General features: G+C 43.0%; 1 protein-coding gene across 5 annotated transcripts in view; it reads right to left on the bottom strand.

The window, feature by feature from the left end:
- The window catches only part of PRKAR1B (protein kinase cAMP-dependent type I regulatory subunit beta), a 117,732-nt gene that overhangs the window by 40,125 nt on the left and 59,163 nt on the right, over positions 1–18,444 (bottom strand). For all 5 annotated transcript variants that reach the window (XM_068146741.1, XM_068146738.1, XM_068146740.1 and 2 more), the window contains exons 5-6: positions 10,307–10,368; positions 9,343–9,389 (exon numbers count right to left, since the gene is read on the bottom strand). In XM_068146741.1, the coding sequence (XP_068002842.1) occupies positions 9,343–9,389; positions 10,307–10,368 (109 nt within the window). The remainder of the gene's footprint in view (positions 1–9,342; positions 9,390–10,306; positions 10,369–18,444) is intronic.

Below are 18,444 nucleotides of genomic sequence, written 5' to 3'. Positions count from 1 at the left end.
AGATCTGTTGATATGTGTAATGACGTTTGCTGAAAAGCACCATGCCATGAAATGAAAACTGGTCAAAACAGGGAAACATCTTTTGAAAAGGAGCAATTTTTTTCCTTCCTGAAGCCTACTGCCTCCAACAGCCATTTAAAAATAACTGCTGAGACCTCTTTGAGCCTCAGTGGAGACCAGCGAGTGCTTTGGGCTTGGGAAGCTATATGCAGAGTTAGCCTTCATCTTGAGCATCAGCTCTGTGGAACTTGCGAAGCAGTATTGGACCCACAGCCTATTTAGACACCATGTCCTCTCAAAACACAGTGTGGATCAACGCCACTGTCAACAGCATTTTGCCTGGATGATGCTGAATTTGAGAAGAATTCCTGCATTGAGTGCTGTGTAAAACCTCCACTAGAGAAAAGGGGGAATTCATGCAGGTGCCTTCTGCTGGGCTGCATCTTCCTCACTGTTCCTGGACACTACAGCTCATGAGACACAAGAGTGTATTTGAGGACTGCTATGGATTGTGTTCTGCAGCTTGCTTGTAGGCTTGCTGCTATAAACCCTTTTCATTCTGTTGATTTCTCTGAGTTTTGAGGGTAGGAAAGGCTGTGTGCATTTACCCACTGCAGAATACATCCCAATTTATTACAGACTGGTAACAGCAGAAATCAACCAGAATGGATCAGACTCATTTGGAAGCTCTGTGAAGAAAAAGAATATGAAGAACATATGCAGGTATTTTCAGCTGAAGCAGAAAACTATGGAAGAGGACAAGACCATAGCCTATTACCAATTACTGAGTAAAAGCAATATATGCATTAAAGCTGTGTTCAAGCTGGGCATGAGAAAAGATGGTGATCAAAATAAATGAACTGGGGTCAAAATTCAACAAACTGTCAGGATTAATTTTACCTCAAACTTCAGTTTATGATGAAAAGGCGTATTACAATCTACAGCTGGAATCAATCCCAATTTATCTTCCCAATATTCAATTAAGATCTGATCCAGCTCCTACTGAGGTCAGTGAAATGCTGGTTCAGTAGGAAATGGATGGAGCCACAGAGCAGTTCAGCTGATGAAGAGTTATCAGCTCAAAGGGAGCAGTATTAACATCACTGCTGAACTCCAGGCAGTGTTGTGGCTCTTGGTGTTCCTGGAGCATCTGAGGATCAAGGGGTTGAAATAAAGGGTAAAATAAGCCCAAGTAGGCAGGTGGTAGCAGATTGCCAAGAAAGAGCTCCAGCCACAAAAGCTCCTGCTTCATTTCGTTGCCAGGACAGAATGAATGCCACATAGGAGAATATCACACAAGGGAACAAGTGTTTCCTGTCAAACCTTTACACTCACCACAGGAAGAAAATCTCACTGAACACTGAATCTACTTTTGATTCTCCTCATGATGACAAAAAAAAAGGGCAATAAAAAAAGAGTTTTAAAAAAGCCAGGTGAACCCAAGCACTTTCCTAATGAAACAAGCAGGGAATATTGTCTCCTGGATCTTTCTTTGTGAGACAAGCAGGAGAAATGGATGGATGGATAAAATGAGGACTCTGGAAGGCTTGCAACAAAATGAGGATGTAGGAAAGTTTTTACCCAGTTAATCCACTGCAAAATTGTCAAGATGCATATTTGCCTGTAGGGATATCTCCTTCCTGTGGGGATTTCACTGGCTAGACCCAGGGCTTGCTGCAGTACAGTAATTCATGTCCTCAGCAAAAAGTCTCAGGGATGATGGACAAATCTTAATAATGCCAATGAGTTTTGGATCACACTGTGACTGTCAGCTGACATTGCATCCTTGCCTCTGTCTCATCCCACCAAAAATACACATTTCTCTCTGCTCTTTTGTTGAAAAGCACAGGTTTTGTTGCAGTGGAAGGGTAATAAACTCATTCCAGCACATACTTTTTAAGGCAATTTAGTGCCATTTCTTCTTAAAGCAGCATGCATGATATGACTGCAGCCCAGAGAGTGGAATTGTGCTGGTAGAATTCAAGGTAGAGCAAGGATGAGCATTTACTGATGCACAGCTGTTCTAAAGAGAGACTACTGCTAAACTGCTGTAAGACTTCTTTATTTTCTCTGTCCTACTTGACAAGACTCCCCAGAACATGTTTGACATCTTGCCTGTAAACAGTTCATGGAAATGGCAATTCTTCCACCCTGAGGGTGTCAGGTTTAAAGTACTGTGAGGTGAAACAAAATCACTTATCTGACAGTCTTTGGACCCTGCATTCACTCCCCCAATAAAAATGTCATTTCCAATATCAATCTCCCAAAGATAAAACAGCTTGAGAATAATTATTGTTTCCCAGGAGTAAAGCCATTGCACTTCATTATCTACAAAGGCCTAAGTCAACAATCAACTTTTGTCTTCACGATGAAGTTGAAGTGCACTGATGGAACATTGCAAAGACATTGTGCCCTTTAACAGAGAGTTCAGCTCTGTGATGAATCCCTTTAAAATAGATTTTGAAAAAGAAGTAGAAAGGAAAGTAGCTCTGTTTGTAAGGTGTGGGAAGTAAAGCTATTTTAGGCTCAGAACAGCTTATGAAAGCCAGCGTTATATGGCAGCAGCTCAGATGATCTTCTTTATCCTAAAAAATGCCGGGCTGAGGTTTTGGCTCAGGCAGTTTTAGGCATTTGTGAACTCTCATCAAAGTGGTGAGTACATAAGTGAATGATTCCTAATTGTTACTTGACCTGCTGATCCCAGCTCCGTAATAGCTGCAACCTTCTTCTTTTGTGCAGCTGAAGAGGAATGTAGAACTGTGAGTGCCCAAATACAACCAAGCTCGGAGGACAATCTACTCTTCACAGATCAAAAAGTACTTTAGATTTCTACCAATTTCCATCATACAGTACGAACACTGCAGACTTTGTGGGCTTGAAAGTCACTCAGCTTGCCTCATTTCATTAATTTTTAGGAGGAAAATGGGAAAAATCCCCTATGGACATCAGCAGTCTCTTTCTTCGTGGCTGCAATACACACAGGCACTAACAGCAAGAGAAAATGCAATGAGTCACGCAATGCTCAGCGCAGTAGGAATGCATCTTGGCCTCACTCATCTTCATGTTGCCCAGAGAAGCAGGAAGTGGCCTTACCATGAGCAGTAATGCAGACATTTTACTTTGGAGGATATGGTCATTTTCCTCTGAATTTCACTGGAGTGAATATACCTTCACTTTAATTTTGTAGTGCTGATTCAAAGTTAACTTTTACCATCTGCTCTTGCTGCCTCGTTTGTTCTAGGCTCTGCAACTTCTAGACCTTAAATCCCATTCCTTGGATCTGTTTGCAATAGTGTGTGCTCTGTGTTTTATCAAGCCTTAATAGTTGGTATGCTACAACAAAAATGAGGTTTATTTATTCTTGGAAAAAATAAGCAAGGCCTAGGCATGAAGGGTATTTATATATGGGCAGTTTTCTCAAGTAAAGCCAGTGCTTATCTGTAGTATGTATTTGCTTTGGGTATAAATATAAACATATAAACTTGGAGACTACCTTGAGAATCTTTAAAACTTCAAGCTGAAAAACTCTACTTTAAAATGCTCTGCTTCAGATTTCAAGAGAGCATCCTTCTGAAGTCAGAAAGATCATTAACGATGGAAGAATTCAAACCAAAAGCAATCTATGGAAGCTAACCATAAAATAAAGCCAACTTTAAAATCCAACAGTATTCTCACATAAACTATCCCACCATTTCCATCTTTGCATATGCAAATTAGTATGTATAAATGAATAAGGCCTTCAGGATGATTTGACCTACTAAAGACCATCTTGCCTATTGCCCACAAGACTCATCTATAGTTTCAGTTTAGGAAGGATGTTGCCTTGCTGGAACGTGTCCAGAGAAGGGCAACAAAGTTGGTGAGGGGTTTGGAACACAAGCCCTATGAGGAGAGGCTGAGGGAGCTGGGGCTGCTTAGCCTGGAGAAGAGGAGTCTCAGAGGAGACTTTATTGCTCTCTACAACTACCTGAAGGGAGGTTGTAGCCACATGGGGGCTGGTCTCTTCTCCCAGGCAACCAGTGCCAGAACAAGAGGATACAGTCTAAAGCTGCACCAGGGGAGGTTCAGACTGGATGTTAGGAAGAAATTCTTCATAGGGAGAGTGATTGCCCATTGGAATGGGCTGCCCAGGGAGGTGGTGGAGTCGCCATCATTGGAGGTGTTTAGGAGGAGACTTGATCGGGTGCTTGGTTGCATGGTTTAGTTGACTAGGTGATGGTGAATGATAGGCTGGATGCAGTGATCTTGAAGGTCTCTTCCAACCTGGTCTATTCTATTCTATTCTATTCTATTCTATGCTATGCTATGCTATGCTATGCTATGCTATGCTATGCTATGCTATCCTATCCTATCCTATCCTATCCTATCCTATCCTATCCTACCCTATCCTATCCTACCCTATCCTATCCTATCTATAGGTTTGCACTGTAAATACAGAACCTCCTGAGGAAAAAAATACTGAAAGGTTTTCATTTTTATTTCACTGTTTGGCTGCTGTTGTTTTACAAGAAGAAAACTTGAGAATGGCTGTAGGGAAAGTTGCTGTGAGATTAAATAGAAGAGGAAGTTGTTCAGTCTAAAAAAGAAATACAGCTGGTTTAAAAGGGCAGTTGGCGGGGCTTTTTAAAGCAAAAAATGTGAGGTTATAAGATTAAAATAATAAACAGGAAGTCATTTTTATATTTGGAAAATATGGATTAGAGATTTTTGCAAGACTCATACTTTAGCAGGTACTTTCAACATCTTTACTGGAAACTATAATTTAAGCTCTGCCAGAGAGTTTTTGGCACACGTTCGCGTTTGTCTGAGCAGAAAAGCTTCCAGTAGCCAGCTGACCTCTAAGACTTCAAATCTCATGCCATCATCTACCTAGAATAAACTTCATCCATCTGCAGGGCTGGGTCATGAGTTAACAATTCTCCTCAGCCCCAAAGTGCTAAGGAACAAGGCTGTGATTGATAAGTATAATGTCCTTTCCCATCCAAAGCTAACTTGGGTCAAAGTATACCTGGTTTGTAGTGTACAGCATGTGATAGGAAAGCCACAGGCTCTCCAAGAACTACCTCTTCCTGATTTCCAAAATGCTTCTTTTTATATGTGAATATTTGTGCCCTTCTCCCTTGGCCTACAGTCCATGCTGAGGAGGCTTGCCAATGGAAAAGGCATCAAGTCTTCTTTGTTCGTCCACAGTAATACCAAGAAGGAAATGCACAGATATTTTACTCTGTGCCAATAAGGCTTGTTTGTATCCTGACAAAGTGTAGGAGTTGAGGATAAAGGGCTACTACATTTTGAACTATTTTATTGTACCTCTAATTTGACTCAGTTCTTTTTGAAAGCCTTTACTTCGCTCTTTGGGAAGCCTGTAACAAAATTCTAACGATAGAATAGAATTAACCAGGTTGGAAGAGACCTTTGAGATTATTGAGTCCAACCTATCACTCAACACACTATCTAATCAACTAAACCATGGCACCAAGCACCCCATCAAGTCTCTTCCTAAACACCTCCAGTGATGGTGACTCCACCACCTCCCTGGGCAGCACATTCCAATGGCCAATCACTCTTTCTGTGAAGAACTTCTTCCTAACATCCAGCCTAAACCTCCCCTGGTGCAGCTTGAGACTGTGTCCTCTTGTTCTGGTGCTGGTTGCCTGGGAGAAGAGACCAACCCTCACCTGGCTTACAACCTCCCTTCAGGTAGTTGTAGACAGCAATAAGGTCTCCCCTGACCCTCTTCTTCTCCAGGCTAAGCAACCCCAGCTCCCTCAGCCTCTCCTCATAGGGCTTGTGCTCCAAACCCCTCCCCAGCTTTGTTGCCCTTCTCTGGACACATTCCAGTAAATCAGTGTTAAATGGTGAAGTTTTCTAAACTCCAAACACCACACCCCAATTTAGTTTTTCAGGCTTTGGTGCTGGTTTCTGTTCACTTTGCTTGCTTGGTTGATAGATTTTATTATTTTATTGTTTTTAATAGTTTTCTTAAGTTTTGCCATGACTTTAATCCAGGGGATGAGAACTTCATGATGGCAATTGTAACCTCCTTTGTCTTTACATGTGTATGGGACTTAGCAGGCATGGTGTTCTCAGAGTAAACTGCTCCTTGAATCCACCAGTCCTTTCTCAGAGTAAACTGCTCCTTGAATCCACCAGTCCTTTCTCAGAGTAAACTGCTCCTTGAATCCACCAGTCCTTTCTCAGAGTAAACTGCTCCTTGAATCCACCAGTCCTTTCTCAGAGTAAACTGCTCCTTGAATCCACCAGTCCTTTCTCAGAGTAAACTGCTCCTTGAATCCACCAGTCCTTTCTCAGTGTAAACTGCTCCTTGAATCCACCAGTCTTTTCTCAGAGTAAACTGCTCCTTGAATCCACCAGTCCTGGCATACCTGCCACTCCTGTGCAATCAGGGAGGCGATGAAGGCAGATAGCCTGGTCAGGGGTTAAAAGCCTCTATGCATATGCCAACACCAGCTGAACTAGGCAGAAAATGGCTTGAGGCTTTAAGTTTCGGGGTCAATTGTCTACTCTCCAAGTCTCTTTTTTTTCTTTCTTCAAGAAAGGTGGAAGCATGCCAAAAAAGTATCTGGCAAGGCTTAAATGAACTGCAGCTTGCTTACTAGCGGTCTGGATTTTCCTCAGACAATAAGGATTTTAGCGCTGCTGCCCAGAAAGTGGAAGACTGTTTGTGGGGAACACTATATACAGTGTGCTAATGCACACCCATGGGGTCTGGGAGCTGCTGCCTTACACCAGAGTAAGTCACCCTGCACTAACTGCCCCAGCACAGACTTTACTGTGCGAGGAAAATGAGCTCACTTCCCTGCAGCTTCCCAGCAAAGGCAGTTAATGTAGGTACCTTCTGTAGCTACCAGGGTGTCGTTGCAACTTACTCATGGATGAGATAATGTTTCTTATGCCTTCTACATCATCTTGCAAAGGAATTCAATATGTGTTTGGTTATAGGAAAAGTTTAGGAAAGAGAGAGCACTGAGCTGAGGAGATGGAGAGAGCAGTGGTAAGGTGCAGCTCTGATACAAGCCTAACATGATGCAGGAAAGATGTTTCTAAGTAGATGCCAGGAAATACCTGGGAAGGGAACTATGATGCTATCTTACCCAACAGAATACAGCAACTGGTGTTCTAAACAAGCCTTTCTCAACATTTTCAGAGCTGTGGCCATATTTGCCATTAGTGGCAACCACCAGGTAGAGAAAATGCACAAACCACCTTGCGCAATGGTTTTACAAGCAGACCCAAAGCTGCCTTGGCCCTGGACATTTATTTCCCCCGTTTTGCTACTGCTTCGTAAGAGCAGTATGTGCATATGGAAGACTATCTTTCTGCAATTAATTGCAAGGCTTTTGCAGACTGTTTTCTGATGTCACTCAGTCCCCCACAATCTCTGAAGGAAGCTTTCCTAAAGGTTTCGAGCGAGGACAAATTATTTTTAAAGCGGATTAATCTATAACTTCAATATGTGCACTTGCCTGTGTTTGTGGGTCTGATTCAAAGCCAGTGAGCTCATTAAGCTCCATATCAGGCCCTAACCAATTACTTTAAAGCTAAATTTTAGCACTGCTCTATAAATATCGCTCTTTTATTTTCTGGCCCTGTGGATGTGGCAATGTTTGCTATTGAGAGGTATGCCTGATAGGAACAGTGAGTCAGACGGATTTCCTGAGGAGCAACTTCCAGAGGCAGAGGCAGCATGTGAGGTTTCTCAGTTCCCAACAATACCAATTAGATGGTCTCCTGACACAAACAAACTGCTATAAAAAAAAAAAAAAAGAAGAAGGAGCCAACAACTTTCACTAAAATAACTGCATGCCTCCTGCCTGGATTTAAAATAAATCACTTCTTTAAATATGCCAAACACCTAAACATGAGCCAGCAGTGTGCCCAGGTGGCCAAGAAGGCCAGTGGCATCCTGGCCTGTATTACGAATAGTGTGGCCAGCAGGAGCAGGGAGGTCATTGTGCCCCTGTACTCTGCATTGGTTAGGCTGCACCTTGAGTACTGTGTCCAGTTCTGGGCCCCTCAGTTTAAGAAGGACATCGAAACACTTGAACGTGTCCAGAGAAGGGCAACAAGGCTGGGGAGAGGCCTTGAGCACAAGCCCTATGAGGAGAGGCTGAGGGAGCTGGGATTGTTTAGCATGGAGAAGAGGAGGCTCAGGGGTGACCTTATTGCTGTCTACAACTACCTGAAAGGAGGTTGTAGCCAGGAAGGGGTTGGTCTCTTCTCTGTAGCAACCAGCACCAGAACAAGAGGACACAGTCTCAAGCTGTGCCAGGGGAAGTTTAGGCTGGAGGTGAGGAGAAAGTTCTTCACTGAGAGAGTTGTTAGCCATTGGAATGTGCTGCCCGGGGAGGTGGTGGAGTCACCATCCCTGGAGGTTGGACGTGGCACTTGGTGCCATGGTCTAGTCATGGGTCTGTGGTGACAGGTTGGACTCAATGATCCTCGAGGTCTCTTCCAACCTTGGCCATACTGTGATACCGTGATAAAATTCACCAGGGCATCCAAAGAGCAACACTGCTAATGGGCAAGCTGGATAGATAAGAGCTGTGTAGAGAATTCAGTCAGATGAGGAACTTGTAGTGAAACTCCCAAAAGTGTGCATTTCATACAGGACAAAACTGCTAAGAGTTGACTAGATTGGGATTTGGAAAGCAGGCTCAGAAAGAAGCTTCTTTTCAAAGCACTGCTGATTAAACCACTGCACACTCCTGTAAACACTTTGTGGTCTAACAGATCGCTTTGCACTTCTATTAATCCTTGCTTTATTCACATGCTGCATTGTTCGTGTGTTTGGACCTAATTTTAAAAGCAAATTAAGGTTTCTAAGATGAAACTCACTGCCTGGGGCTGTATCTCAATTTGGGGGGAGGAAAGAAAAAAAAAGAAGGGGGGGTGGTGAAAAAACCCCAAACAAACCCCAGCACATGAGCTAAGCTAACTGATTAAAGAAAATATTTTCCTTATGGTTGATCTGAACCCTCAGGTGCATTCCAGCATGGTGGCCTGCTCTGCCAAAGACTGAACACCTCCAGGTGTGGTTAGGGTTCTGAAGATAATGTCATTTTTGCTTGGTTTTGATACCATACTTCCCTGCTTGCAAAGGACAAATAAGCTAGGATGTAAAACATGCCCACTTTAAAATTACACACACAAATGACTTAACACAACAAAAGCAAAGTAATGAGACCAATCCTGTGAAATCTGCTTCAGGAAGAAAGGAGGCAGAACCACAGCACGTGGCTGGATCCAGCTGTGTTGCCAGAGCTTACAGTTTTATTGTGGTGCTTCAAAATAAATATTCTACTGTAAGAGTGCACTTACGTCCACCTCGCCTTGGTCAATCACATAGAAGTTGTCTCCTTCATCACCTGGAAGCAAAAGACAAAAGGTGATTGTTTCCTGAAGGTCCTGATAAAGTATTCAACAGTTTCCTGCCTCCACATTTAATCCTGTACATATTTGCACAGGTTTGTACACCAGGTTACTTACAGAGAGATTCATTTGCTGCCACATCTTGGCCTGCTTGCCTTCGTGAATCAAAATATCGCTCAGATTTCTTCCTATTAATACCTTTCAATTGCCTCAATTTGTCTCATCTGATTGATTCAACACTTCATTCAGTGTAAACACACAAGAGGCTTTAATATAGCCTGAGGGTAATGAAGTCCTCCACAACAGGCTGCAGGCACGCAGGTAAGCTGCCAAGTGCGAGAACTACGATACAGCACAATGAGGTGTCGAATATTCCCAACAACCATAAAAATATTTTCCATCTCTAATTACTCTCAGCTAGCCTGTACCACCCTTATGCCTTCTGAGCTGTGCTTTACTTCCTGGCTGTCTTCAGTTCAGGAATGAACATTTTAATTTGAAGTGCACTTTATCTACATTTAACTACATTTCACTTTATCTTACGTAGCACTTCGAAACCCTGGAGATCTGCTGGCGTGGCTTTGTAGGAGACCTCTGCACACATAGCAACAACTCTGCATCCATGAACTTATGATACAGCTGCACACTCAGATGCTTTTGGAATATGGCTATTTGTCCTGTTAAGCACAGAGGGTGAAGTCTCAAAGGGAGAGATGGGCATTGTAAAACCTCAGCAAACACAACCTTAGCAACAACTCTGCATCTATGAACTTACTATACAGCTGCACACTCAGATGCTTTTGGAATATGGCTATTTGTCCTGTTAAGCAGAGAGGGTGAAGTCTCAAAATGAGAGATGGGAATTGTACAACCTTAGCAAACACACAAAGGGGAAAAGGAGAGGAAGAATTACCCTGTTGTATGACTGTTTCTCCTGCGATGTGTGTGACGGGGAACATGGCATCGAATATGTCACTTGAAAAACAAACAAACAAAAGAAACATGTATTAATGAATCAGACCTGCTTCTTATCCAACCAGAAGACCTACCTTTATTGCTTTCATTTAGCCCTCTTTGACAGATTTTTGCAGGGAAAAAAAAGCTAAAGGAGAATGTTACTTGTAACTGGAAAATGAGCCTCTGCTTGGAAAGAGATCAAAATGTCCAGGCAGGCACAAGCCGTGGTTTCAAACTAAGTGAGACCATGATTTGGTGCATACTATTTTGAAAGAACTCCTGAATTATATGCATATAGGCCACTTCTTATAGCACTGCACAAACGAGCCAGCCCGAGGATTTTATTGTCTAAGCAGACAGATTTCACGTCGCCAGCTGTGATCAGTATGTGTCACAGCAGTAATTGCTAGATGCCTAAACGGGAGCTCTCCTCTTCTGAACATCTGGCCTCGCATTTACAAGCAGAACCTGTTCCACAATACAGAGCACATTTAGAAAGGTTAGGTGTCTCTAAATTAATATAGCACAAGAGCTGGCAAGAGATTGCACTCGCAGGGCAGAAGAGACCAAACTCTGACAGTCTTAGTGAGTTACTTGTGAGAAGGGAATTTGACCAGTGCTAGGGAAACACTGAAGCTGCGAAAGAGCTTCATGCTCATTAATCACTGCTCTGCTACACACCTTACTGTGGTCTCCAGCATACTGTCACATAGCCTTAAAAGGCCAGGCAGAGCAGTAAGGAGGGGAACGTACCCTGCACCACCAACACTTCGGGCAACTTGCCCAAATCCAGTCCTTTGTTTATTGAGGGAGACAGCAGGCTCTGTGGAGCCAGGGCTTCCTTTCCCCACATCAGATTTTGGGGCACTTATTTTGAGAAGCATGAATTGCACTGAACTGGGCACTCCCCACCTCTCTTCCCCTTCCTATGCATCAGACTCAAGGGCTAAAGGAAACAGCTCCCCAACACAAACAAAAGGCAGCAAGGAGGGATTGTTAACTAGTCTCTTCTCTGGTCTGGTCTAGAAATGATCCATCCAGGAACCACTTAAAACAAGTAAGGAGATGAAACATGTCAGCCTGGAATGGAGCAAAGCCCTCACAATCATAATGGAGTATGAAGAGGGAAGAAACCTAAAATTGTCATCAAAATGCCCCGAAGATCTGCACACAAACCCATGCTACATTTCAATGCCTTATATGGGAAATGCATACTGTAAAATCCCATTATTAGCTTATTTCCTGTTCAACTGTTCCAGAACTTATTCAGCCTGAGTTCTAGGAAATGTTTCACTCCTCAGATCAAATTGGTCATGTCTTTCCTCTTCAGCAGCCAGAATGGTTTTGTTCAGTATCATAGCCCTGTGTCAGCACCACTTACAGGAGAACTGGGAGATTCTGAACCAGGCACCTCCCAGTGTTCCACAGTACCTGCAAGGGATGTTTAGCCCTCTAACAAAATCATATATTTTACCCTTTACCCTTGTTTCATGAGGCCCACCCTGTGATATTCCCACTCACAGTCAGGAAATATTTCCACCATGGATAAAAAGCCTGCTCAGAAGCTCTAAGGAGAAACCTTTCTCATCTCATTCTAGGCACCAACGCAAGGACCTCTAATAAATTATTCTGAAAAGCCCACAGACTATATTCTTAAATCCACTAAACTCATTTTAATGATCTTAAATGGGTTCAGCATTTCTCCAGTTCAAGGGACTTCTCTGTTGGCAGAAAGCATCCATCTGCTGCAGGCTGTGGAGCTGGTCCCTGTGCCAACTCTCGGTGGCCTCCGCCTAAAAGAAATGGGAGGTGAGGCTCAGATGGGATGGGGGAAACTACCGTGGTAGTAGGTGCCAAATTGGAACAGCCACTGAGGGACCTTATGTTGATGAGGCAAGTCAAGCTGTTCTTCAGTAGCTCTGAGACCTGGAAATTCAGTATGACAGAGGCTCATTTGCCTCCCTGTGGTTTCCCTTTGGCTGTGCCTGGGCACCTCACTGAGCTTAAAGGACAGTCCTGCAGCCTGCAGAAGATTTAGTGGAGGAAAAGGCACTCTGCATGGCAGAGGAGAAAGTCTCCAATGTGACACATCCAAAAATAGGCACAACACTGTGAATATCAATAACCAAACCAAAATGTGACTGTTTGGAGAAACCTGGAAACTTGGTTTTTGTTGGTTTGTTGGTGTTTTTTAAATAGAAATACAGAGGAAACAGCGACCCACAGCTTCAACCTTTTGTCTTTCTTTTGAGGCTGCATTTTATTTATAACTTAACAATTGGCTATACAAACAGGGCCAAATAAATTATGCATAGCACTGCACCCTCCAAAATCTTCCACATTTCATTTCTACAACACCTTTTGGTTTTATCCAAAAACTCCTCTTTAAAAAGTCATGGGATAAACCTTTCAGCTGGTGGTGCAGTGAACCCAAAGTCTATTAGCAGAAACAGCACTTTACATTAATACTCTGCTGTCTAGCAGAATATTAGTGCAAATATTCTAGCACCTTGTATATGATGTGTTTCAGCAAAGTGATAATCTTATGAGACCAAGACTTGGAATTTTAAAGAGGCTTTTGAAGGACATGTCATCAACCATTAGTCTAAAATACCTCTGAACACACAGACACAGAAGGTTCCCAAAGTCATGGTGATGCTGATTTACATCTCCAAAGTGAAACAAGGACCTATCTCTGATAGATAAATACAAGTGACCAATAATATGATGGCTGTCACTGGAAACACATCATCATGCTTCTTTTCCACGAGGGAACTACTGTTCTTAATTGATATGGCTAGGCCAAGACCTCTCACAGATGCTCATGAGTGTGTTTCTGCTTGTGGATGCTCAATTTGAGATTCATTAAACAGACTCAGATCTCTGGATCAGCAGGCAGCCTCAACGCTTCTCAACCTTCAGGTCTGGCAGCCAAGAACCAGGACACTCAGAAAAGCACCAAAACCCACCCTTCTGGAAATGATCATCCCCTAAAGTACCAAATGCTTACAGTTCCTGTATGACATCTGGCTTTTCTTTTTTTCTTAATTCAATTTTGTCATTTAATTCAGATTCAATGATGTAATTCAGATCAAGTGTGAATCCTTATGGAAATTTCTCTTGCTGCCTTTATCCTCAGCGTCAGAGAGAAACTCAGGACTTCCACAACGATCAAAACACCAAAAACACTTTGAAAAGTTTGGTCCTGACCCAAGACAAAATCTGAAACTACAATAAAGAGACTTGTTTTCTACCTCCCCAAGTCAGAAAGCTCAGGTGTAACAAACAGCTTCAATTTCCCCCCCATCAGTTTCCACAGATGCTACTCCAAAAGCCCATTTGTAACCCTTAGGGGCTTTGAAACACTCTCCTCTCAGAAAATCAATTCCCAAACTGCAAGGTACATCAGGTCCTGTCACAACAGTATGCTTCTTCCACAACAGTATGCTTCTTCCACTGTTTACCAGTTAAACTTATATCAACTTCACAGTATCACCAAGGTTGGAAGAGACCTCAAAGATCATCAAGTCCAACCTATCACCCAAGACTTCATGACTAGAGGTCATGATTAAGAACTTCCACATGAGAGCTTGTAATGCTAGGGTTCACAAAGTGTAGGCCATCATTTTTTCCCTCTTTTTATTAAATGCAATCACCATGAAAGAACCTGCTGAAAGCTGAGTGCCCAGGGGAGTCAGCCCAGAAGAGCCTTCACCACAGATGTCAGCAAATCATTGTCCAGGGAACTCCACAGCCTTACACAAAAACATTCTGCAAAGCACTCCTATTTAGTATGCATGAAACTTGTATCAGAGGACACAGTCTCAAGCTGCGCCAGGGGAAGTTTAGGCTCAAGGTGAGGAGAAAGTTCTTCACTGAGAGAGTCGTTAGGCATTGGAATGTGCTGCCCAGGGAGGTGGTGGAGTCACCATCCCTGGAGGTGCTCAAGAGGGGACTGGATGTGGCACTTGGTGCCATGGTTTAGTGGTCATGAGGTCTGTGGTGATGGGTTGGACTTGATGATCTTTGAGGTCTCTTCCAACCTTGGTGATTCTGTGATTCTGTGAACTTCTATCTTAGAAGTGACTCCCAGAATAGTTATAGGCTCTGATCCCTGATAATTTGATGCATTATGGTGCACTGAGCTCCTGTGTCAACCAAACCCCTGTACTTCTGAAATGTTGAAGTGCCAGGCCTTGGCTGAGATGGATGATACTGTCAATGAACTGGATGTGTTCTGGAGCACCACCTTTCTCCAGAGCATTGTGGATTACTGCATGACAGACGCTTGAGCTGTGGATCCAGCCCATTGGCAATCTGTAAACTATCACACCAAGAAACATCTGATGCTTCACATTCAGTTTCAGGCATGTGTCCTGGGTCTGTAATATGCAGAGAAAACAACCTTTACATGCTGAGTAAGTTAAGAAGCAGAACTTGCTAAAGGCATAAACAACATGGCCAAAGTTAAAAATACAGCCTCTTGGTTTTGTGTACCATGTGCCTGTTTAGAAGACATCCAAAATCGCTCTCTGACCATTACAGTGAAAAAAATCAACAACAACATGAAAAGCCCTTACAAATACAGTGCTGCAGCCCTCTCCCTACCAAGCAAAGGGCAGAGCTACGTTCTCCTACAGCTCTGCTAAAGCAGGTCCTTGTGTTTCTTGGTTTTGAAGGTTCTGTTACATAATGGGGGGCCAAACACATCAACAGAAAGCCAGAAAATCAATAGTTAAGTCTTCACCCAATGCTGAACTACCATGTTTTCATCTTCTCTCTGAGCTGCAGCACCCAGAACACAGCAGCCTCTGTCTTCTACCCCCGCCCCAGCTATTTAACTGTTGACACCGACCGTGCTAGCAATGCCGTGTGCTGAGCTGATATGGGAAAGGTTTGATTTTCTGCCAGGATTTTTATGATTGTGTTGTAAATGAGAACTGCTTGGAGGGATTTCCTTACTTTGCTGAAAATGTATTGTTTGCCCTGTTTCCAAATGACTTAATTCAGGTGATGGAAGAAGAAAACAGGGCACCAGTTGTGATATTTCAGCTGTTGTTTCGTGAGACTGCGACCAAGAGAGATTCACTCCACCCAGTGTGTCCAGGACTCAGCATCAACAGTTGGAGGGCTCTTTCCCACCCTCTCCAGAGACAAAACTTCTGACAGGCTTTCCAATTTTTCACAGGCTTCCCTGCCTGCTTCCACAGGAGCTGTATCTGGTTACTCAGGCACTTTGGAGTCAAACATCTTTCAGTCAGTTCCAAATAGCTCCAATCAGAAAGGCAATTTTTGTGGCTTGGAAGTGTAATTGCAGGTGAGAAAATATTCACATGTGGATCCAAAGGGAGAAGTTAGCAGGACTCCTGGGGAATGTCTGCATGTTTAATTGTTCCCAACTTCTTGATAACAAACTACAACAAAAGATTGGGAGCAGCACAGAACATTCAGAGAGCAGTTCACCAGACCAGCGAAGTGAAACCAAGAAATGCGTTTAGACATGAAATCTCTATCTATTCAATCAAAAATTACCATCTGTCTTCTTAGGGAATATCAAAATCTAAAAGGCTTGTTTCGAAAGGTCAAAGATATCAAAGGCTTCCAGCAAGTTTTAACACATAAAGTGTCTTCCATGAGTGTACAGAAGAATTGCAAACAACCACGATCAGACCTGGAATCACAGGGGCTGATCCCTTGCTGTCTGTCATCTCTGATGGCTTCTGGCCACCTGTCCTGGTTGAGACGATTCCCTCATCATGCAAAGAAGGAAAACTCCACCTGAATCGATGAGACTGTAGCTATTTAGACCAGGAGTGAGTCTGTCACAGTGATTGCAAAATAAATGTGATTTACCACTTTGCTGACTTAACTCAGTAGCGGTTTATAGACCCCATTTGCCAAGATGTGCTATGAAGAAGGCAGAAGAGAGGGCAGGGCCAAGGGTTTTGCTTTCTCACGAGAAAAAGGGAGTGATAAAAATAAATCATCTCATCTGCTTTTACACCAAGGCTGCTTGGAGTCGACGTAGAATATGAGACAGGAAAAAATACATAATAATTAATGTGCAGTGTAAGTAACACAGCACCGGCAATGGGCAGCTGAGGAGAAGCTTGTTAAAACAAAGCCAGAAGGAGGATTCCAAGCACTTTCAGAACCAGACCATGGCAATGGCCAAAATAGGGAAACTATGTAAGACAATTTATCAGTTTCACAATCAGATTTCTTTCCAGCCCTTGCTGTGCTGAATGCGTTGCAGGAAAGGGGAAAATGGAAGAGACCAAACGTATACGTGCTAGGCAAAAATGGAAAATCCTCGTTATACCTGCAGGTTATAATTTGTCAAGAGTTCAATCAGAACAATTTCATTGTGCAGGCAGAGTCAGAAAGCCTTCAACGTGTGCACTCTGCAGGTTTTCCCCCCCCCCCCTTCTTTTGCTATCTCTGTAGTAAAACAAAGCAAGCAGTGTGTCGTTCAGAATGGCTTTAAAAGACATGTAGCTGCTCTGGAACGATTCAACAAAAGACACACAACATTTTCCTAGCTGGAGGATTCCAGCATTTTAAACCATTCCTACTTACATACCTTTAAAGTTTAGTAAACAGAGCTGATAGTAACTCCACCTTTCTTTAGCTGCAGCTCTTATATCTGGGCACTATTTTAGGATTTCTAAAGTCTGGGGCGGGGGGTCACTTCCCATGTATGTCTAAGATTTTCTTATGATTCATTTCCTGAGAAGATAAGAACTTTCTAGCAGTTGTTCTAACAACTGCTTCTCCTGCTCTGTAAGGGTGAAGAGCACAGAATTTCAACCAAGCTTGCTTGCTGTCTGTGAAGGAATAAAAGCAGCACTTCGCTATGTTACCACGCTATAAAATGCAAGGATTTATGCTATGTGTAAGCCTAAGACTTTGATCCATACTGCTGGTTCCTAGGAATGCTGCAAGTCCTTGCTGACAGACAGTGCTGAAACCATTATTTACTGGCTACTGAAAACAAAAGCAATGCAGCCAGGGAAAAGAAAAGATTTCTTTTTGGAGGTATTCAAAATTAACAGCCACAAGCTTACAATTGCTATAATCAACCATGAGGTATCAAAGGCATGTACCTACGGCAGACAGTCAGCACTGAAGCCTTAACAAAAACATTATCCATCTACCTCTGCCAATTTCTTTTCCTGTTAGGACAGTAAGAAATTAATGACAGCAGCAACATACAAAGCTATTAACAACTGAGAATATTTAATTACTTCACTATAATGGCCCATGCTTAGTTAAGAGAGGCATTAACTTTATTGTCATGACCCTGTAAGTCTTTGAAAGGGGACATGAGAAGTCATTCTCAATGGCAGGTTAACATCAGTGGCCGTGTCTAATTCCATAACGTTTAGCAAGTCACAAACTCACTTACTGCACAGACCAGAACCAGAAAGAAAGGAAAATTAAATGTCATCTAACATTTCTGTGAAGTGTTTCCATTTTTACTGGTTTATGAAGTCCTTTTATAGGTTCAGAAATCGTTACGACAAATGAACTGAGCGCAATTTTATGAGCAGAGCATCAGTTCATTTCACAGCCTCTACATGTCTACATGTCAATGGCTCACATCATCTTCCACATGTTAACAACAGCTTTCAAGACAAAGTTCTGCAGGGATCTTCAGCTGGAAAGCCATCTGCTATGGCCTGTTCCAGTAAGAGGCAAAAAGTAGGCCAAGACTTATGGCTCAAGTGTGAGGATATCTAATCCCATACCCAACCCCATTGGCCTCTTTTCCTCTCATCCACCCCTCAGAAGTAACATTTCACCTGGCTGTGGTTGTTTCACATTTGTCCAAGAGGCATGGCTTGGTGGAAATGTAACTCTGATCCAACTCTTTCTTTTCCTAACCTTTCACAGAAGTGAGGGGGAAGACCCACATTTCCTTCACCTCACCCCTGAATCCAGAGCCATCAGCCCATTTGCATAAGTCCTGTGGCAAGGCACATGAGGATGGGAGGTAGAGGTCATTACATGACGTGTATATTAAGCCACATGTCACAATGTCTGCCATGCCAGGCTGCAGCCACACAGCATCCCTTCTAGGCAGGCCCTGCT

This window comes from Melanerpes formicivorus, unplaced genomic scaffold, assembly GCF_026170545.1.
Source record: "Melanerpes formicivorus ecotype bairdi unplaced genomic scaffold, bMelFor1.0.p_v2 SCAF_14, whole genome shotgun sequence".
Taxonomy (NCBI): Eukaryota; Metazoa; Chordata; class Aves; order Piciformes; family Picidae; genus Melanerpes; species Melanerpes formicivorus.
This window is presented reverse-complemented; position numbering and strand designations above follow the sequence as displayed.